General features: G+C 53.8%; 7 protein-coding genes across 7 annotated transcripts; 4 read left to right on the top strand and 3 right to left on the bottom strand.

Annotated features, from left to right (window-relative positions):
• Positions 1 to 740: 740 nt before the first annotated feature.
• On the bottom strand, positions 741 to 1,805 carry YHM2 (Mitochondrial DNA replication protein yhm2; the record flags this gene model as incomplete). The annotated part of the gene is made up of 5 exons (XM_049372437.1): positions 741 to 795; positions 845 to 1,517; positions 1,568 to 1,664; positions 1,720 to 1,738; positions 1,798 to 1,805. The coding sequence occupies 5 exons, from the start codon at positions 1,803 to 1,805 to the stop codon at positions 741 to 743; spliced, it is 852 nt and encodes a 283-aa protein (XP_049238571.1).
• Positions 1,806 to 2,767: 962 nt separating this feature from the next.
• Positions 2,768 to 4,284, bottom strand: J4E87_000784 (uncharacterized protein; the record flags this gene model as incomplete). Its single annotated transcript, XM_049372436.1, has 3 exons — positions 2,768 to 4,007; positions 4,063 to 4,127; positions 4,183 to 4,284. The coding sequence occupies 3 exons, from the start codon at positions 4,282 to 4,284 to the stop codon at positions 2,768 to 2,770; spliced, it is 1,407 nt and encodes a 468-aa protein (XP_049238570.1).
• A 1,179-nt stretch (positions 4,285 to 5,463) lies between these two features.
• Positions 5,464 to 7,723, top strand: J4E87_000783 (uncharacterized protein; the record flags this gene model as incomplete). The annotated part of the gene is made up of 5 exons (XM_049372435.1): positions 5,464 to 5,571; positions 5,650 to 5,995; positions 6,050 to 7,095; positions 7,144 to 7,348; positions 7,395 to 7,723. The coding sequence occupies 5 exons, from the start codon at positions 5,464 to 5,466 to the stop codon at positions 7,721 to 7,723; spliced, it is 2,034 nt and encodes a 677-aa protein (XP_049238569.1).
• A 783-nt stretch (positions 7,724 to 8,506) lies between these two features.
• J4E87_000782 (uncharacterized protein) lies at positions 8,507 to 10,576 on the bottom strand (the record flags this gene model as incomplete). The annotated part of the gene is made up of 2 exons (XM_049372434.1): positions 8,507 to 10,471; positions 10,529 to 10,576. 2 exons carry the CDS (start codon positions 10,574 to 10,576, stop codon positions 8,507 to 8,509), a joined length of 2,013 nt encoding a protein of 670 aa, XP_049238568.1.
• A 470-nt stretch (positions 10,577 to 11,046) lies between these two features.
• Positions 11,047 to 11,785, top strand: J4E87_000781 (uncharacterized protein; the record flags this gene model as incomplete). The annotated part of the gene is made up of 2 exons (XM_049372433.1): positions 11,047 to 11,108; positions 11,164 to 11,785. The coding sequence occupies 2 exons, from the start codon at positions 11,047 to 11,049 to the stop codon at positions 11,783 to 11,785; spliced, it is 684 nt and encodes a 227-aa protein (XP_049238567.1).
• Positions 11,786 to 12,372: 587 nt separating this feature from the next.
• Positions 12,373 to 14,371, top strand: J4E87_000780 (uncharacterized protein; the record flags this gene model as incomplete). Its single annotated transcript, XM_049372432.1, has 5 exons — positions 12,373 to 12,615; positions 12,668 to 13,045; positions 13,107 to 13,872; positions 13,922 to 14,104; positions 14,175 to 14,371. 5 exons carry the CDS (start codon positions 12,373 to 12,375, stop codon positions 14,369 to 14,371), a joined length of 1,767 nt encoding a protein of 588 aa, XP_049238566.1.
• A 3,684-nt stretch (positions 14,372 to 18,055) lies between these two features.
• Positions 18,056 to 19,585, top strand: J4E87_000779 (uncharacterized protein; the record flags this gene model as incomplete). The annotated part of the gene is made up of 2 exons (XM_049372431.1): positions 18,056 to 18,127; positions 18,233 to 19,585. 2 exons carry the CDS (start codon positions 18,056 to 18,058, stop codon positions 19,583 to 19,585), a joined length of 1,425 nt encoding a protein of 474 aa, XP_049238565.1.
• Between the last annotated feature and the right edge of the window lie 2,198 nt (positions 19,586 to 21,783).

The raw sequence follows: 21,783 nt of genomic DNA, 5'->3' as shown, positions 1-21,783 counted from the left end.
ATATCAATGGGTCGGCAGGTTCTGAACGGAAACTGTATGACTATGTTGCGCTAAGATCATGGTAGGCTCTCGCCATGCTCACAGCGACTCAGTAGCTCGTGGGCACGCATGCAACTCACCCGTTTTTCTCCGTGGTGATCACCCGTTGGTATACAGGCGATATGTGAGGACATGGTGAATACCGCATTCTTGCTCGGAAGGTGGTATTAATGATGCGAAGTTTGTGTCGGAGAGAGAGCTTGTGGTGGTTGGTTGTGACGTGAGCTAGCGCCATCCTACCAAGGTAGGTACGGCCCGCGGCTGGACGTGTACTACGTGCTAGTGCATTCACCACTGTACCTCATACAAGGGAAAAAACACCCTAGAGCCTACGTTGTCGTTGGGACACCTACTTTGCATATTTTTATCTCATTGTAGACTCTGGGGTGTTTAGTTTTCGCCTTGTATAAGTTGACTGCTCAAGTATAAGAAGAAGAAGCGGGCACGGAAAATAAGTCGGCCACGGAAAACGGGTTAAAATTAACACACAGTTCGTGGTAGGGACCAGCGGTTGAAAATAGGCCTCAATGCCACGAGACTTTCAGCCTGTTCGGTATTATAATCTTATAGCGCTATGAACGTCATAGTTATATATGTCTCTCGTCATGCTTTCTCGTCCCAAGACCACGGCCGATGCCAGACCACGTGCATAGATCTTTCATAGAACATCAACCCCGTTAGATCCAGTATCCGAACGCCGTCTAATGCTTTGCGGTGACCTTGTCACCAGTGAGCTTCTCAACAGCCTCCTTGGCACTAGAGATTCGTTAGCGGAGATTTGAAAAGCGGCATCGTCAAAACTTACACATCGCCCAGAGCAACCATGCAGACCGTCTGCCAAACGCCAAGACCGATTCTAGGAGTAACGCCACGGTAAAGACCCTTGATACCGTTGTTCGAGTAGATGTACTTGAACGCAGATGCAACATTCAGGTTCTTGGGGCGGTTGGGGTCAACAGTCTTGGACTGAAGCTCCACGCGGATAACCTCAATAGGCTGGTTCCATGCGCTCAAACCACCACCGAGAGCTGAAGCGGTGATCTTCTCAATCACGCTGAGCTTCTCGCCGTGCTGCTTGTCCATAACCTTGCGAATACCGGTTTCCGCAACACGAGACAGACCGAAGCGGGATCCCCAGTTGGTGACCTGGCGCACCGCGACGGCGTTGACACCACGGTTGATACCACGGAGACCCTCCGCGCGCCAGATGCCCATGAATGTCTCGAGCGTACCCGGAGGCTTCGCGCCGGTGGCTGCGACCTTGTGCTTTGTAATCTCGACCGTCTTCATGCACGTGCAGAATCCCATGGTGGCATAGGCTTGAGCAAGACCACCCGTCATACCACCAGAGATACCGGCGAGAAAGTCGGGGGCGCCGAATGACTTGGCGTAGTATTCGGCTTCGGAAGCGACGAAGAGAAGGACGGCTCCTTTGGTGGAGGCTTCGATCCAGGCCCATGGAATGAGACCCTGGTAGACTGTACGATGGTTAATGGGGTTGTCTGGAAACTGTAGAATGCATACTGACATCCAAGAACACCTCCACGCGCCCAGATGCGACCAATGGCTCCCGAGAAGCCTTCAGACCTGTTGGCAGCCATGGTAGTCTTGACGACCTCCAACGGCTATCATCGGTCGTTAGTGTGCTTCCGGCGAAGTCGGTTGCCTGAAATTGCATACCTGTCCCAGAGTTGTCACTCTGTCATCTTCAGTCAGCTTCAATTGCTATCTTGGTGGTGAAGTGGGATGTTTACTTACTCAAACATGTTGAGACCAGCACCAACTGCGCCTACAGTCAGCACACACTCCCGCTCTCTACCAGCACGCAAACTCACGCAACAGATTGCTAAACTTGACCGGCTTCTTCTCGAGCGATGGCGGGCCGTTCCTCGCCATGCTGGGGACGCCCGTCGCAGGTGTGGAGCTCATTCTCTGGGATTCTCTTGTCGAAGATATGCGGCCTGACCAAGGCAAAAGGGTGCTCCGTCGCAAATGTGAGTAGTATCAAGTGTGTGAGCAAAGCGAGGAAAGGGATGCATAGAAAAACGGTATAAGCTTGCGAGGTGGTCTGTGTTGCTGGTTGACCGCCGTCCGGGCGCGCTATAATTGGGGTTGTCCCTGAGGCTATCGGCCACTTGGCGGAAGGGCCATGTCCCGCAGCTGCTTCCCATCCGCGGCCATGTACCGGGCGAGGGGTCTAGCATTGCTTTTGCCTCCAAGTACTCTCCGAAACTCACTTTCTCTATTACAAGTATGCTCATGTTTGCTTTTGCAATTCCATGTACAACTATGTAGGACACCGCCTGCACAGCGAATTGTTGGGTCGGATTGGCGTCGGGTCGCACTGGAGAGCTCAACGATCCGCATCGGTTCCCCATCGCTCAACGAAAGCTACCCACGCTCCGAATATCCCGGTTACTTATCTCACCGTTCGTTGCTTTTTGCACCGATGCGATTGGGCGAATCTCATACACCTGAAAATGGCCCGAAGGCACCCACGACAGTCTTCATCGCAACGGACACATAGTATGAACTTCATGGAGCGTAGATTTCTGATCATCAAGACGTGAGAATACAGCAATTCGTTCACTAAAATGTAGTGATGTAGCGCCGTAACGCTCCCATTCCCTATCCTTACATTGCAATTCTACACAGGACAAGGTATCTCTGAATGTTAAACAAATTCCTCCACATTCTCCTGGCCGTAGAGCACGTTGCAGTAACGCGCTTACAACTTAGCACCAACCAACTTGGCGTAAGCCTCAGTGCTGAAAGACTTGGGCCTCTCAATGGGGGCACCGACGGCACGGTCAATGATGAGCTGGGGAAGGACACCGAGCGCACGGGATACACCGAAGAGGACGGTGTAGTAGTTCTGCTCAGTGAGGCCGTAGTACTGGAGGAGGACACCGGAGTGGGCGTCGACGTTGGGGTAGGGGTTCTTGGTCTTGCCGTGCTCAGTGAGAACACCGGGGGCAATCTTGTAGACCTGGCTGACGAGCTTGAACATTGGGTCGTCGGGAAGGTGCTTCTGGGCGAACTCGCGCTGGGAGACGTAGCGGGGGTCGGTCTTGCGGAGGACGGCGTGGCCGTAACCGGGAACGACTTGGCCAGCCTTGAGGGTGGACCACAGGTAGTCCTTGATGGCCTGGTCGCTGAGGTCGTTGCCGATAGCCTTCTTCATCTTCTGGAGCCAGACAAGGACTTCCTGGTTGGCCAGTCCGTGGAGAGGACCAGCAAGACCGTTCAGACCAGCAGCCAGGGACAGGTAGGGAGAGCTGAGAGCGGAACCAACCAAGTGGGTGGTGTGGGCGCTGACGTTTCCACCCTCGTGGTCGGTGTGGATGGTGAGGTACAGGCGCATCAGCTCAACGAAGTCCTTGTTCTCGGAGAAACCGAGCTGGTTGGCCAAGTTGAAGGAGTAGTCCTTGTCCTTCTGGATGGGAGCAACCTTGCCGTCCTTGTAGATGTTGCGGTAGATCTTGGCGGCGAGGGTGGGGAGCTTCGCGATGAGGTCCATGGCGTCCTCAAAGGTGTGCTCCCAGTACTGCGACTTGTGCATGCCCTTGGCGTAGGCCTTGGCGAAGTTGGACTCGTGCTCGAGAGCAGTGACGGCGAGCGAGAACTGGGCCATGGGGTGGAGATCGCTGGGGCAGCGGTCGATGAGCTCCTCGACGAACTTGGGGACATCGGAGCGGGCAGCCCACTCGGCGGAGAGGTCGCGGACCTGCTGCTCGGAGGGGACCTCGCCGGTGAGGAGGAGCCAGAAGAGACCTTCGGGGAGAGGCTCCTGGCCACCGGGGGCCTTGGGGAGGAGCTCCTGGCATTCGGGGATGGTCTTGCCGCGGAAACGGATACCCTCCTCTGAGTCGAGGACGGATCCCTCCCAGACGAGCGACTTGATGCCACGGGCACCACCGTAGACCTGGTCGAGAGTGACCTCGCCGACAACAGTGTTGCCGTGCTCCCTGGGATATGATGTCAGCGGTGCACTGGGGTGGGCGCGGGGCCGGCAGCACGTACTTGCGGAGCTTCTTGATCTTCTCGATCTCGCCGGGCAGCTTATTGGCGAAGGTCTCCTTCAGCGACTGCAATTGGCCTGGTTAGCGCGTGCCTTGGCCTCTCGAGAGATAAGTGGCATACCTGAGTCTTGCCGGTGGAGTAGCAGCGGAGGCCATTGAAGGCTGTGGTCCGCAGAGGGGCGGCGGCGCGGAGAGCGCTCGACAGTCTTAGAGCAGAAGCCATGGTAGTGATGTGTGAGGAAGGACAAGAGGGCGGGCGGATGGGGGGGAGTTAAAAGGCTTCGATCGGGACGATGCGAGAAAATATCGGTGGAGCTCGCACGGTCGTCATGGTCGCGCAACCTTGCAGCGAAAGGAATGCTACCCGCGCGGGCAACGTTCGGAAGTCCCTCAGTTCCGGTGCTGTGGAGGGCCAATGGAGTGGAGTGAAGCGTAGTCTCGCACGAGGCTTCTATCCGGCAGAAAGAACAATTCGTGATGCCGGCATGTTCATGTTCATGTTCATGTTCAATTTCACTTCTTCGCAGACAGGCACGCAGCCGCTACTGCCGGTTTCCGAGCATACAGGCCATAGTATGGAGTGCTAAGCTTGGGACGTGTAACAGGTCATGCAATCGCCTCGGCACAGTCTTGGTGCTTGCTGGAGCGGGTATATAATAATACGTCAAAACGGCGGTGCTCGTATGCAAGGCACAGTCTCTGCTGTGGGCCACGCAGCTCTGAGGCCACATGTACAGAAAAGCTGAGCGATCGCTGGGTCAACAAATGCAGGGCTCCAGATGCTGCAAGCGTCGGGCCAGCCAGCCTCAAGCTGCCAGTCCTTGCCAGTCCGGGCTGGGGTGGATCGTCTCCATCATGTCGTCACGTGTCGGCTGCTAGCGCTGTTTTCTCAAACTCGGCACCAAGCACGCACCCAGCCATCCCTCTCTCTGTCTGGACTCATCACACGGGTCTTACTCACCTGCCGCTGCGCCCTTGACGTAGACCAGCCCCGACTCTGGCGACCTATTCCACTGCTTCTTTGAACTCTGGCTCGCTGCGACTCTCGCACTTCGTAGTGAAGAAGACGCCTCGCGCATTCCAATCTCAGCGCGCCGTCGCATCCTAGATTGAATCGCACCACAGCTCGCTCCCTACACACCTCACCACACACGTCAGCGCAATCCCCACACTGCGCATTGCATCTCGCGCGCAGCTCGCTCAACTGCACCTTTCTTCTACAGTCATCGTACTACCTAGATCTGCCCGCTTCGGCTGTTTCTGGCGAGCTCGAGTAAAGTGCTTGCGCGTTTGCCATCTCGCTTCTCTCACCTCGCGCTCCACCCATAGCGCGCTGTTACCGACACTTCTTTTCCTTTCGCATCAAGTTTGACCTGGTCCGTTGAACCTAATCATGGCAGCCATGGAAGAACTAGGCACGCAATTGCAGTCGTTACAGGCCCTCAAGCCGCCGGGAGTCACGCCCACCAAGATCAAGGCTATCACGCAGCTGTGCGTCGACAACATTCAGGTATGCCAGTCGCCAGGACCTCCTACACATCTTCCGTGCACATGGAACCTCGTACTAAGTATCTGCCTTCACTTATAGTCTCACTCCGTAATCGTCCAAAAGATCGCCCAACAGCTCCAGAACAGCGTCGCCACACACAAGCTCGGAGTACTATACGTCGTAGATGCAGTCGCCCGCCAATGGGTTGAGAGGGCTAAGCAGGCTGGCCAGACTGTGTCAAAGAACGCGGCGCAAGGAACCTATGCTTCGGGTGTGCAGATGATGCGAGACGTGCTTCCGGCCATGATGCACAATTTGATTCAATCAGCACCAGAGACACAAAAAGAGAAAATCTCCAAACTCCTAGACATTTGGGAGCGCGGTCAGACCTTTCCACAGGACATGCTCGCCGGCTTCAAGCAGCAGCTGAAGGGAGGCCAAAACAGTAGGTCAACTTTCGTCTTCCAGGCGTCATCTAGCTAACCCGTAGTCAACGTAGATGCATCAGCACCTCCAGAGCCACCTAAGAGTAACGGCACAGTACCAGTATTCAACGGGCACACTAACCAGCAGCGAACACCCCCTGTAGCTCTGCCACAACCTCCACAAGACCCGGGTGCTCTTTACGCTGCGCTCGCTGGCGTCGGTCAGCAGAATGGGCAAACTAACCCTCCACCTGCAGCAGCTTCTGCGTTTCCTTTTCAACAGAACATGGTACCGCCACCACCCCCTGGCTTCGTGCCTCCGCCACCTGCTGGGGCAATGGGGCAGCCTAACATGCCTGTTCCCCCCGCTGGTACGAATGAGATCGTGACTCAGATTCTAAAGGCTATGAGCGCTGGCTCCATCCAACCCGACCAAGCAATACAGGCACTGAATACGTTGGCTATGGCCCAGAATGGCGGAATGCCTATGCCACCAATGCAGCTCCCGGCTGTTGCGCAGACACCGCCACAGGTTCAGCCTGCTGCGCAGAACGGTAACCAGGGAGACAGATATGACCTGAACGACAGTAGAATGCGCGACCGTAGCAGATCGCCCGACTATCAACGTCGACGATCGCCCGTGCCTAGATCTCCACCAAACCCAAATCGGCGGGAAAGTCCGACATATGGTACTTACGACCCCAATGCAGGTCCCGAGGGCAATGCACAACGCTTTGAGCGAGGTGAGCGCGGTCGTGGTCGTGGTAAACAGAGGGGTGGTCGTAATGATCGTAATGAGTATCGCCAGCGGTCACCGCCGCGACGACAGCCGAGCCCGCCTAGGGCAGCGTATGGCCAGTCGAAGTATATCGAGTGGGATGAAACTTTGCCGCGCGATCACATCAGAGTCCTCAGCCGTACATTATTCGTAGGTGGTGCTGGCGGAACTGAAGGTGAGATCCGAAGCATATTCGCTCGTTTTGGTAGAGTCCAAACATGTATTGTCAACCAGGATAAGCGACACGCTTTCGTCAAGATGTTGACCCGTCCGGATGCCGTTGCCGCCAAGCAAGGTATGGACACCCTCCAGGATCCCGCTGCACAGTCCAAAGCGCGCCAGGTAAGATAGTCGTTCCTGATGCCTACTTTCCTTTGCTAACAGTACTAGACCCGATGGGGTGTCGGCTTTGGGCCCCGTGACTGCAGTGATTACACCACTGGCATTAGTGTAGTTCCCATCTCTCGTCTTACAGATGCTGATCGCAAGTGGGCTTTGACCGCTGAGCATGGTGGAACAGGTGGTCGCCCACTAGAGGGAGGTATGGTGATCGAGGAGCCGGACATCGAGATAGGTGCAGGTGTTTCCTCAAAGGGTATGTACATCCATCACTTGCTCATTACACGACTAACACAACCTAGCCATCAGCCGACGTGTACCAACTGACGTGCCTCGCGGAGGTCGTGGAGGCTTCGGCAACCGAGGTGACTTCAATGCACGTGGAGACCATGGCGGACGTGGTAACTTCAACCAACGGAATGACTTCAATGAGCGTGCAGACTTCGGCCGCAACGAGTTCGCTGGTAACGGTGGTCGCGGTGGTTTTGACAACAATGGCCCGGCCAAGTTCCGCAAGCAAGATCATCGTCCCGTCAACGACCCACGTCACATCTCGCCTCGACCTGAACAAGGTGTTGCCGTCCCGCCTGCCGTCCCTGGCTTCGGATTCCAGCTCCCAGGTTTCTCATGACTCCCACAGGGGTAATTCGCCCTGATCTCAATTACTTTCCTGTACAGAACAGTTTTTGATCGACTAGTCTCGACATGGCAGGTTTCCAATGCTGGTCTTTCCGGATTTCATCCTTTACATATACGTTATAGTCTTTCCTGAAATGGTGGTAAGGCACAATCATGGTGGACAGTCTGCTTTATCTCGTCAAAAGCATTGCGAGGCGTTGTGGCTGCGAATGCAAGTCAATCGATCCAGCACTGGCATACGCCAGGCAACGACGGGCTTTCAAAGGTTTTCTAGTCTGTTTAGTCAGATGTACGATTACGGTGGTTCTCAATCACGCTTCGGCGGCATATCTTTAGTACTACTTAGCTGCACTACCTGATCTGGCCTCATAATGAAAATTAAGATTTTAAAGATTTTTTTGACCAAATACCATTTGAAGAATCAACGAACCTGATGAGCAGGGGGAACGTTGAGACAGGCGCTTCGACGATAGCTGCACTCCAGCCAGATCGCTGTAGGTGATGAAACAACAAAGGCGCACAGTGGATACCAGGGCGAATCTTCTATTATTTGTGGTAATACAACAATGTCTCTTCGGAATGATTTTGTGGCTACAGCGCTGATGCGATAGATCGGTTCAAGCCAAGAAACCGAGTCCTGGCAACGAACCGATCTATCGCATCAGCGCTGTACTCACAAAACCATCCCTTGTAAATAAATAGAACTTAACTATACAACACCACTAAGGTACCAAATCCGTACAAGAGACCTACAGCCTCACTGCCAGGGATGATCCTACTTCCTCTTCGTCGCACCGCCCTTCTTCTGACTCCCCGTCGCCTGAGCCTCCGCCTTCTCCTTCTGCACCTTCTCTAACTTCTCCTGATCAGGCACCTTCAAGCTCTTATCGCCGCCCGGATGAGCAGCCAACGGCTTGTTAGCATCCTTCTCCTCGACCTCTTCGTCATCGCCACCCTGTCCAAACTCGTTGACACGGTTGTAATCAACCTTGTACTTCCACGTCTGGAACAGGTAAACGAAGAAGATGACGTCGTCGCGGAGGGTGGCCAGACGATGCAGAGTGGGCATCTTGATGGTGAAAGCGAAGAGGTCGTCGATGAAGGTGTTGAGGAACTTGTATGTCATGGCGCGGCCGGGCATGTGGGCGACGGATTGGAGACGGTAGTTGATGTAGAGGGCGGGGACCATCATGAGGAAGCCGTAGGCGTAGACGGAACCGACGAGCGTGGTGATGATGAAGGAGTACCACGACTTGTGGGTTTCGTACATGAGCGAGTAAATGGCGTAGGCAATGAGTAGGGGCACGGCGACCATGTAGAGGTACCGGAATGCGACGGCGTCGTATTCTTCTGTCTTCTTTTCCGTGTCGGACAGGACGTGCTTGTCTTCGAATGCGATGGTGTAGGGGAGCAGGGAGCCAGGCATTGTTTGGCGGATGCGCACGTTGACCGACTTGGTGATCTTCCATGCTTCGATTGCCATGCCCATGCCCTGACCGAATAGGATCATGTAGGATGTATTCTCGTTGTTGTCGATGAGGTAGAGGAAGATGATGGCTTGCATGAACACGTTTGCGACGATGGTGCGGACCGAGGTTCCAATATTGTCCTTCTTCTTGCGCCAATGCTGGACATCGTTCTTGAAAGCGAGCATCTCGAAGACCATATGAAAAATGGAGACGACCGCGGTAATGGCGAGGAGGTATGAGTTGCTGTCGATAAGGATTTCCTTGAACATCTCCATCTCAGAGCCATCGCCACCTCCGGGGGTAGATTGACCTGCAGCTGCAGCCCTGGCGTTGGCGTTGAGGTTCTCGTCAACAGCCGCGAAGATATTGTACTTCCAGTGGGCGAGGTTGTTGAGCTTTACGTTGAGCGGAAGGGTTGTAACGGTATCGTTCAGCTCGATCATATGCTTCTTGAGCTGCCAGAAGGTGTTGGTGAATACGATGGGATAGTACCAGGTGTTCTGACCACTTGCATCTCGTGCGCCGGTAGCCTCGAGTGTGATGAAACGCCTGGGACCGGGGTGCATGGCGGCATACTGCAAAGTACCCGCGTCGGGGATCAGCGAGACGGTGAAGTTGGGATGGTAGTAGGAGGATACAATCTTTGGCGCATTCTTCTCCTCCTCGGTTTCCACCTCGGCTCTTTCTGGCATATCGCTCAGCAAGTTCCTCGTCTTCGCGATCTTCTTCTTGGGCTGGTATTGGGACAATGGACGGATGAAGTGGTAGGCCTTGCCGTTGTCGTAGCCGGGCTGCGTGGGATCGAGCACGCTGCCACTCTGCGCAACGTAGAAGTGAGCAAGCAGAGTAGCATTATGCTGCACTTCGCTTGGGACCTTGAACTCGGTATGGATTTCTCTGTTCTCCTTGTAGTCTCCAAACTTGAAGTTCTTCTCCTCAATCAACAGCGAGTCCTTAGGCATCGATTTGAGTGGGGGCATTGCGACGGACGAGGAGATGTACATGGCGATGTCCATCTCAGTGCCGGCAGGCCACATGGGCGCGACAGCATATGGGATGTGGCTGTACTGAGCACCAGGGTCAAGAGATTGTGGGCGCTGCTCCCATGCGGGAATCACGACATTGCCAGCTGGTTTGACGGCGGCGACGGAGCCAGTTTGCGCGGGATCGTTGACGGCGGGGGCGGGTTTGGCAGTCTGGGGCATGAAGTACTTCATGCCCCCCTGAATGAGCAGGAACAGGCCCACGCTTTGCACAATGGACTTGACGAGCTATCAGGGAGCCGTCAGCTATCATCTCGGAGCAGAGGGGTCTTGTTCGCGACTTACACTCTTGCCCTCCTCGGGCGGCGCGGCGGCTGCTTGTGCCTCTGGCATGATGGCAACGTGCGGAACCTAGATTCCGGCTTGAGCAGCTTGTTAGGTGGAGAAGGAAGATGAACTCGCGATGAAGTCTGAACACATAATCTGGAGACTTTCCGAGGAATTGGCGGTTCCGCCGAGGGCCCGTGCCTGTCCCGCGTCAGGGTCTAGCCACATGGGCCTCGAGTTCCCGGCCCAGGTGGCGGTGACCTCATGCACCTCACCGAAATGCATACCTTTTGGAGCTTACCCTTTACCAAGGGATTGCAGCAATGGGTCGACGGAAATGCGCAGAATGGTGCTGCCTAATATCACCTTGACGACCTCATAATGGGGCTACCGCTGCCTAAACCCCTCCTTCGTTGGAGATGCTCTTCTCAAGCTTCTGTCGCCGCCCCTCCTCAACACGTCAATAACTTTTGACAGCCCGCGTTCCGACTCTAGTTCCCTCGTTCCGAGCATCTCTATCAACCATCCGAACAACCATGGCGGAAAACAACGCAACAGCTAGCAATGGCTCTGCCAAGCAGCCCGTGGTTGCCGTATTGTATGTAGCGAGGACGCCAACCGATTGATGGAGCGAATGGCTAACTGTGATACAGCTGCGGCGCTTCCAGTGGCACATCGCCAGTCCACATGGAGGCAGCGAGGCAACTTGCGCATGCTCTCCACAAGGCCAACACCAAGGTCGTGTACGGCGGCGGCACTGTCGGCCTCATGGGCGAGGTAGCACGAACCCTCGTCTCGCTGTCGGGCCCCGACTCGGTCCACGGCATCATCCCCGGCGCCCTCACTCAACTCGAGCAGCACAACGACCTTGCCAACCCTAACGGCCACTCTATCGACGCAGACAAATATGGACGCACTACTGTTGTCAAGGACATGCACACTCGAAAGCAGATGATGGCTCAGGAAGTTGTCAAGGGTGGGCCAGGCGGCGGCTTCGTTGCTCTACCTGGTGGCTACGGAACATTTGAGGAACTGATGGAGATTACCACCTGGAACCAGCTAGGCATCCACGACATGCCTGTCATCGTGTACAACGTGGACGGCTATTGGAGTGGTCTCATTGAGTGGGTCAAGAACGCTGTGACCAGCGGTTTCGTTGCGCCTACCAATGCTGGCATCATCTCTGAGGCTCTTAGCGCCGACGAAGTGATAACACATCTGAAGGAGTATCAGAGTGCGCCTGGACGCTTCAACTTGACCTGGGAGGAGCAGTAAAGGGTATGTGGTTCAAGGTTGCGGAAAGGCTCGATAACTCCACTCTTCAACCCCAAAAAATGGTTCAAGGCACGTTGGTGCTAGATGATTAGACAGAATCTCACAGGTGGACTCTGTGTTAGTAAACACATTCATGTAGATTAATTAGACTAGACTACAAATCAAAAGGTCAAAGAATCGTTCCCGTACTGAGCAAGTGAGCGTATCCGAACACTCTGGCCGCATATGGTGATCTCACCCGACAATCCCTACAAGCTGACGACATGTTCTGCAAAAGCTTTGCCGGCCCGAGCAACTGATCTTCGGCAATAAACATCGCGGAGCGAGGCTGGTGAGATTACATGCTTTAAAGAGCATGGTACCGGTGCTGTACGGAATGCCTAAGCCCGTTGAGGCAGGAGCGAAACCATGTCCGACGCGCGAGCCCATTTCATTCGACAACCCCGCCAAAAGTCAAGATAGTGACCTCAACGCGCGTATAATGACAAGCTTTGACAAGCCTTTTCCAAGACTGCTTAAATACGCTAGGGTAAGTTGCTCTCACACTCTTCTCACTGCTCTTGCGCCATTTGTCTGCAGCTCTCAGCATGTTTACCAAGTCGGTAGTCACGCCTTTGTTGGCGCTTTCAAGCCTCGCCCTACAGGCTGCTGCTGTCTCTCAGAAGCAGTGGACTAAGAGGAGCGACCACTTGTACTTGCCGAAAGAGACTAGCGACTACAAGACCGCGACTGCTCCGAACAATGTCACTATTCGGTACAAGAACCCTGGTATCTGCGAGACTACTCCCGGCGTGGACAGCTACTCTGGATATGTCGATTTGACGCCTGATGTGTGTATCAAACTCACCCATACATACAAGCGCTCTTTCTAATGCGATATAGGTCCACGTGTTCTTCTGGTTCTTCGAATCTCGTAACGACCCAGCATCGGACCCGTTTACCTTGTGGTTGAACGGAGGTCCGGGATCTGACTCGCTGATCGGTTTATTCGAAGAGAACGGACCTTGCATGATCGATGACAACCTCACTGCGGTGTACAACCCGTACAGCTGGAACAATGTCTCGAACATGCTGTACATCTCGCAACCTGTCGGAACTGGTTTCAGCTACCAGAAGCAAGGTGTCGGAAGCTTCAATTCGTTCTCCGAAGACTTCCACTACAACTCTAGCGAATGGCCCGCTACTGGTCGATGGCCTCTGCTCGAACCGCTGAACACTGGTACTATTGATACTACGGATCTTGCCGCTGTTGCTGTGTGGGTGAGTAGAAATCTGTCATTGAATGCGTTTGACCTGCGCTAATCACGTTCGATGCATCCAGCACGTTTTCCAAGCCCTCCTGGCCACCATCCCCAAGTTTGATGCCAAGCTTGGAGATCTGGATGCTGCGAGAGACTTCAACCTCTTCACTGAGTCGTACGGTGGTCACTATGGCCCAGCATTCTTCAGCTACTTCTACAACCAGAACCTGAAGATCGAGAACGGAAGCATGCCCGGATACCCACTCAACTTCAACTCGCTCGGCATAATCAACGGCATCATTGACGAGGCCATCCAAGCCGAGCATTACCCCGAGTTCGCTGTTAACAACACTTACGGCATCAAGGCGTATAACGACACCGTTTACTCGTACGCCAAGTTTGCGAACAACATGTACAACGGATGTCTCTACCAGATCGCCCTCTGCCGAGCCGCCGCCGAAGGCAACACCACCTACTACCACGCCGATGCAAAGATCACCGAAGCCGAGCTAACACCAGGCGAGATGCAGATCTGCAACGAAGCAGCAGACATGTGCCGTGACAACGTCGAATCTCCGTACTACTATTACTCAGGCCGCGGCGTCTACGATATCCGTCACACGTACGAGGACCCGACACCCCCCTCTAACTACGGCGATTACTTGAACCTTGCAGAAATCCAGGACGCCCTAGGCGTTACCCTCAACTACTCTGGTAGCAATGGCATCTACTATGCTTTCCAGAACACGGGAGACTTCATCTACCCCAACTTCAGGCTCGATCTGGAGTACTTGCTCAGCCAGGATGTGCGTGTTAGTTTGGCGTATGGCGATGCTGACTACATCTGTAAGTCGTTTACTACATACCGGTGATCAGACATCTCTAACATGTTCAGGCAACTGGTTTGGTGGTGAAGCTATCAGTCTTGCGATGGAGTACACTCACAGCGATGAGTTCCGTGCCGCAGGTTATGCGCCTATGATGGTCGATGGCATGGAATACGGCGAGGTACGCCAGTATGGCAACTTTAGCTTTGCGCGCGTCTACGAGGCCGGTCATGAGATTCCTTACTACCAGCGTAAGTTTTCTTGCTACCTCCATTCCAGACTGTCTGGTCAGATAATGGGCTTTGCTAACTAGACTTGTAGCTGTTGCCGCGTTGGCATACTTCAACCGTACTCTGTACCACTACGATATCGCGACTGGCGAGGAGAAGGTCACTGCCAACTTGACATCCTCTGGCCCTGCGAATGCAACGCACACGCAATCATTCGTGCCGATTACGTCGTCCATCATTCAGGCCTTCCCTTCGCCTATCTATCCTGCGACGACATCGGCGTACTAAGTCGTACTGTTTTTACCGAAGTCAATGTAGCCTTGGTCTCCAGTGCGTTAGGCATCATAAAACTGGTATACATGACTATCACGGATGAAAAGAAACTATGAATCAACTCTGCGTGATATGCATGAAGACTAGTGATGCGCTCATGGCTTATTCCCAGTATCAAAGAATTCATCATATCTTGCCCTTCTCCAGCTTAGCCCCTGCATCGAAGAACAGACTTTGCGAGAATCGCTCATCAACGCTGCCTACAGATCTCAGCCTTGAACTCCTCATCATCTTTCCGCCATCCGATCCCAGCATCCTCACTACCCGGTCCCTTCCAGAAGATGCTACCATCAGCATCATCGCGGATGGCCTCGATGATCCTATCCTGGTGGTCGTCCTGCATCGTCGCCAATAGCGCCAGCTGCACCAACGACAAGTGCCTCCGTACATCGTAATCCGGGTCGTTCTCGTCGGGCTTGAACGTGTTGAGATCGATGCCGAAGTCCCCTCGTAGAATGCTTTGGTATGTGCGTTCGATCATGGCGTCTGTCACGGGTGCGTTTTTGGGTGTATAGGTACCTAGAGCCTCCTTGGGGAACTTGTCGGTCTGACCTGGTGGTGTGATCTTCGCGATGTCGATGGTGGAGTTACGTGAGGTGTCAATGGGAGGAGGTCGCCTCGTCTCTTTGGGGGTATGAGCGATCGAGAGTGGAGATTTGTCGAGGTCAGGAATGGTTCTTATCACATCAAACGTGACCGATGGGATAGCTGATGAGGATTGGTCAGGAGCGGTTGGGGTTTCCTTCACATCAGACATGGTCGATGTGATAGCTGGTGAGGATTGGTCAGCAGGAGTGGGGTTTTCTTGCATGTCAGACATGGTCGTGGGATGGATAATGAGTTGTAGATCCTGACTGTAGTAAGTCATCAATGTGAGTTCCTGTGCCTGCTGATATGTAGTAAAGAAGTTTGCTGAAAACACAGAACATGATACACGTTTGTGCAAACGATGCGTGGAACAATTTGTCGAGGCCTCGCAATATTTAGGCATCGACGCCGAGTGTGGTTAGAGGCCTTTCGTAGCAAAATAAGTCACAGGGAATCGGAGCGGATAGACAAACAGAACTTCGATGTCAAGGTCGTCAAACAGCGTTTGCACCAGGATATGCCTGTACAGGCCTACATACGCCAGATGTGAACGCCAAACTCCATGCTAAATGTTGCAGATGCTTCGAGGGAACGTTTTCATTTCGACGTAGGGAGTGCGAACAGCTGAGGCTGCATATTGATCTTGCACAAGCGCGCAATACAGCCAGACAATTGCAGAAGGGTTTGTACGCCTTCAAGAATGCGCATATGGGTAAAGCCAATTTCCTGGTTGCTGTTAGCCTCTGTAAAAACCGCCCGTTGCGAAGCCTCACCTTAATGAATTCCAGTTTTGCGTGCTCACTCAGCGTGTCAATCGTCTTTGTAACTTTGAACATTGTGCTGATGATGTCGTGACACGAGTATCCCAGATCCCACAGCTCTTTCAGTGATGTCAGAGCATCGTCGATACGCTGCTCATGGCACGCCTTGATCATGGCTTGCACCTTGATGGGGTGCGGGCTGTCGACCACCCTAAAGACATTGTCGCCATTAACGAAGCCGAACCCAGCAAAAGTCGACTGCAGGTTGTTGATGGCTTGTCGCATATCTCCCTCCGCTGAGAATACCAGTGCCGCAATTCCATCGTCTGAGTATTTCACGTCCTCAGCTTCGCAGATCTGCATGACGCGGCGCACGACTTGCGCATCGGTAAGGCGGGCGTATCGGAGGATGGCGCACCTCGATTGTAGCGGCTCGATGATCTTGTTCGACTGGTTGCAAGCGAATGCAAATCGAGTTGTTGCACTGTATATCTCCATTGTCCTCCTCAGAGCCTGTTGTGCACCACTGGTCATGCTGTCCGCTTCGTCGAGGATGACTAGCTTCTGCCTGCCCGGAGGAAGTGTGACTTTCTTCTGCGCAAAGCCCTTTATCCTGTTGCGTACAACGTCTATACCACGTTCGTCCGAGGCGTTGAGTTCGAGGACAGCCTCTTTGTAGGCATCACCGAGGAGTTGGCGTGCGAGACAGAGGATGGACGTGGTTTTGCCGATACCAGGCATACCAGAGATGATCATATGGGGCATGTTGCCATCTTTGGCGATGATCTTGAGGCGCTCAATGGTTTCGGTATTGCCGACGACATCATCGAGGTAGACCGGACGGTATTTCTCTACCCTGGGACGATGTTAGTCGGAGTAAGCTGGCGAAGGCCACGAGCGGTGAATTACCATGGCAGCTCGTAGTTTGCACCACCGGCCGCATTAGGGTTGGGTTTGACGCCATTGCTGGCGGCGGCTTTGGAGGACTCGGCTTTTGACATTTTGGGCTGTGATGGTTGACTTGGAGGGGTGACGCGAAACACGCGATGCTCTGCAAACGCGCTTTCACGGGTCATCCGTCTTGGGACTAGTGCTCACGTGAGCCGGGCACGATCGACGCGCAGCCGCGGCAGCGAAATATTATGCCCTTGGCGCTAAAGATAGATTCGTCCGACGCGACGTCACCTGCGTAGCACGATAGATCAGATCGGGATTTTTTCTCCAGATCATACACTGGCGTCGGTACGGATCGAGGCTATGTTCTTGCACATATTGTCCTGCACGCCTGTACAACGCATAGTACAAAATGATCCTCTCGGGGGATCTTCAGTTGGCATGCCAGATGGGCTTTCAGGTACCGACCGATGCTGCAGGTCCTGAGGTTTCAGCCCCAAACGTCTTTTTCGAGAGGCGCAGCCATCGAGCATCGGGCGCCTGAAGAAACCACCCGATCGCTCCGCAGTCGCTAACATACGGGCTATTTGCATTGCTTTAGTAGCTTGCGACATGGCGACGGCGTCAAGACACTGGGATCCTGGTGGTTGACAGGGTGACGTATGCGGCTGACGGAAGCGGTCCGCAACCTACCACGTCCACGCATGTCAGCGAGCTGTTGTGTAGAAGCAGCCCCAGACGTTTGCTGAGGAAGTTGTGAATGCTGAATGTCGTTGCAATGTTGGCCTTGTCGGTGCAGCCTTGGAGCGCGAACAAGGCGCAGGCGGCGCACGGCGGCAAGGGATGCCAGCGTCGGCACCAAGCGCTTGGCTTTGCGATACAAACGAATCGTCTCGTAATCGAGGCAACGCCACGCCCTGCGGATCCCCCAGCAAGGCACACACAAGCCCCGTTGGCTGGCGACTTTAGGCCCGGAAATGGCGGCGGCTGCCCATGCTTGTTACGTGGGCAGGTGCACTAAAGGGCCACAGAATCCGTTACAGGTCCAGACTTGACCTCATCATACGCGTCGTCATCACAAGGCTCGAACGCCCCCTGCGCCGACTAAAGCCTCGCGCCTGCGCCTCTACTTCGCATCGACTGTATTCCTAGTCACAGCTCGTTTGTTTCTGCTTTGTCGCTATTATTCCCTTGTCATCCTCTACTCGCACTGTGCTTGGACAGCGCTCCGCTTTTTGCGACTTCAATTGCAATCTCAAACACAAGGCCATTGCCGCCCTCACCCAACTCCGACCACTCGTGCGTCAGGTTTTACCAAGCCACACCAGGGATCCTTTCACTTCCGTGGTATACATCGATCGCACATCCCTAGGATCCTCTTCTCAGAAACCACATCATGAAGTACTCGACGTTCTTGGCGGCGCAATTGGCGTCGTCGGCTGTAGCAGTGAGGCTTGCACCGCGAGAGGTAAGTGCCACTCTTGGCACCCCAGATTCACTGCGAAGCGAATCCTCCCGCAGCGCCTCGTGCGCATCACCAGAGCTTTGTCGAATGCGATGCTGACTTTTTCAGAACCCAAGAGTAGTGCGCCTGGATACCCAGCGCCGAAATGTCAACCCCGTCGCACACGACCAGCTACGGAGACGGCAAAACGTTGTCCAGCAGACGCTTGACAACCTCGAGACACTCTACTTCGCCAACGCCAGCTTAGGCACCCCCGAACAGAACTTCCGCCTCCACATCGATACCGGCAGCAGCGATCTCTGGGTCAACTCAGTGAACTCGAATCTGTGTAGCCAAGGGGGCAACCAGTGCGGCGAATCGGGCACATACAACGCGAACGACTCTTCGACATATAACTACGTCAACGGCGCATTCAACATTTCATACGTGGATGGGTCAGGCGCATCGGGAGACTACGCAACAGATAACTTCCGCCTCGGCGGCCAGACAGTAGAAGACCTGCAGTTCGGTATCGGCTACGTGTCGAGCTCACCGGAGGGTATCCTCGGAATTGGCTACACCATCAACGAAGTTGCCGTAGGACGCGCCGGATTAGAACCATACCCCAACTTGCCTCAAAAGCTAAAGGACGACGGTACTATCAACTCAAACGCATACTCGCTATGGCTGAACGACCTGGATGCGTCGACCGGAAGCATTCTCTTTGGAGGCGTAGACACCGACAAGTACTCGGGTGAACTACAGACGCTACCAATTATCCCAGAGCGTGGACAATATGCCGAATTCATCATCGCTCTAACTGGTATGGGGCAGAACGGCGAGAACGGTTCTATCTTCAACGATTCCAACGTACCGGTCCTGCTTGACTCAGGGTCCTCCTTGATGTATCTTCCCGATAATGTCGCGAGCGCTCTGTACCAGACCTTCGGCGCCCAGTACCGTCCTTCGCAGGGCGCAGCCACTGTCGACTGCGACCTTGCGAATCAGGAAGGCTCGCTTGAATTCAACTTCTCCGGTGTCACGATCTCTGTCCCACTCAACGAGCTTGTCATAGTTGCTGCCGTTAGTCGTGGACAGCCGGTGTGCATACTTGGCATTGGGCCCGCGGGCTCCTCTGTCGCCGTTCTCGGCGATACTTTCCTACGATCCGCATACGTTGTCTACGACCTTGAGAACAACGAAATTTCCCTTGCCCAGACAAATTTCAACGCCACCTCAGAGAACGTTCAGGAGATTCAAGAAGGCTCTGACGGCGTACCCAACGCTACAGGTGTTCCCAACGCAGTGTCTACTGCAGCTGTCGGCACTGGCGGACCCAGAATCGATGGTCCTAACATAACCGGCGGCGGTGGAATCATAACATCTACCGGCGCTGCCATGCCGGCCGCAACTGCAAACCCATGGGTTGGCGGTGCTGCGGTCGCTGGTGCGGGCATCCTCATGGGCTTCAACGGCTTCTGATGTGTGGACTACAATTTTCCTAATACCTGTCCAGCGTAATGACTTTTTCTATAATGCATACGTGCATCGTTGGCGTTATCAAGAGTGGCATGGATTACAACCTCTCGGTTAAGGGTTTTGCATATTCACCAACCTACCTGGAAGTAGGTCTGTTGCTTACATAGAAGCATAGCATTATCATGAATCTTTAACGTCTATTGCATCTCTCACAAAATCGCTTCTGGTTAGTGACGGTGAAAACCGATGTCGCGTTTGACTAGATGGTGACGACACCCGGGGCCTGACAGGACGCGTAGCGCCTGCCGCGTAATAGCTTCAACGCCTGGAATCACTAAGTCGCAAGTCGCGCATCATCACATGCATAAACACTTTTGACTGATTATGCCGCTATTCGGTATTTCCGCCAATAGCTGAAAATGTCTACGTACAACCGCCTTCATGCTGTAAGCTCCATACGCGTTCCCTTTCGGCTTCAACTCTTGCCGAGACTACACCCCGAAGAGGTCGTCACTTTGACGCTCGTCCTCCGCCTACTCATTCGCATCATCTCACTGCTTAGGTTAGAAATCTCGCCACTCTTCAATGTCAAAATGGTTGGTCGACTACGTACCTGGTTCCTCAGACACCTCCGTTTCCGAAATCCGATCTAGTTGATGTGGCTGATTCACCCGCGAATTTCTAGTAGGAGGTTCGAAATGCAACGGCTCTGATATTTAGTCAGTATCCGGACGTCGCTGTAGCTCCATGCCATCCCTCCCGAGCGTCTGATCTGTTGCGGAGGGGTCAGCGTCGGAGGCCTGTTATGATGAAGTAGCCGCTGGGGGAGGCTGTGTTGAGGGATCAGCGAGTTGTGTATGAGACGTACTTGCAACGTTGCTGTTTTGCTGTCCTTGTAACGTTCGTTGAGTCCACCGCTGTTGAGCGTAGGTGTAAAGTCGTACCAATGCGTTGCGTATCGTGTTCCATAGGCCGGGAAAGAATCTTGGCCTGTTGCAGTGGATTGTTGCGATACCGAGAACGAGGAAGACGAGGATTGAGGGAACGAATATCTCGTAGAACATCTTGTTGAGCATAGTTCCTTACCGTTAGAGTGGTGTGGGATTTGTCTCGCCATGGAGAGTCTGGAAGAGAGTGATTATAACAGTCTGATCGATTGCTTGATGAAAACTCTCCAATGTTTGCTTCAACGAAAGGGTGTTCTGGAGACTACGAAAACGCTTGAGGGGGATGTAAGATGAATGAACGAGCTGGACAATCGTAACATGAAGAACAATAGATGAGTAAGGAAAAATTTCCACAGATCTGATCATCATCCGCCCCTCTTCTCACACTGCATCATTCGTACCCTTACCATCGTACTTGTGCTGCTTGGCTTGTCGGAGTTGTACCACATCCTCATGGTCATTTACGTTGCCTCTCTTGTCTTTCTTGAGATACCTGCCAATGTATCCCGTCTCACCCCAAAGATGAAAAGGGTCGATCAAACCCTCAAGTACTCCTCGCTTATTCCTCTTCTTCTCTGCTCTAGCCGTCTCTAACTCTGCGTCGCTCATATCCCAGAACTGTGTCTTCTTGTCCCTCCCTTTGACCAGGCCCCAAAGATCGAATGGATCGAAGATGGTAATGATCCACGGCCTGTCATCACCCCAGCCTGGTCCTTTCCGTTCAGTCACGCCATCGCGAGCTAGGAACACGGAGTTTGATGGAGGTAGACGTTTACCAGGATGCCACAAGTTCAGTAAAGCGGTGTTGAGGAACATAATGACAGCCTCGAAGATCCAGAAGTAGATCTCGTTCTGATATATGGAGGACTCCCAACCGAGGATGTATTCCACGAGGCGATATATGCAGCGTATCGTAACGATACTCGCACTCACGTACATGACGTATAGTACGACGCGAAGATCTTGCTTGATTACTCCGGCTTTGTTGGCACGTCGATGGAACTGTGCAGCGAGGAGGCCAAATGCGCCAAAGAGTGCTGCCTGGAGACAGAGCGACGCAGTGACGAGATCGGAGCCGAGCTGCCGTTCTGCATCGGTAGAGCTGGAGTTGGCCATGCGCCATGCACCTTGTCCGATGAGGATCTCGCATACGCCGTCGAGGCCTATGAAGGTCGTTGCGACCCGACCGGGGTGAAGAGGGGCCAGGTAGGGTATATAGTAGAGTAACCTTGACAGGATGAAGTAGTTGATGAG

Source organism: Alternaria ethzedia (assembly GCF_023757985.1).
Source record: "Alternaria ethzedia strain BMP 0044 chromosome Unknown scaffold_1, whole genome shotgun sequence".
NCBI classification, from domain to species: Eukaryota; Fungi; Ascomycota; class Dothideomycetes; order Pleosporales; family Pleosporaceae; genus Alternaria; species Alternaria ethzedia.
The sequence above is the reverse complement of the archived record's forward strand: the minus strand, read 5'-3'. Positions and strand labels throughout refer to the sequence as shown.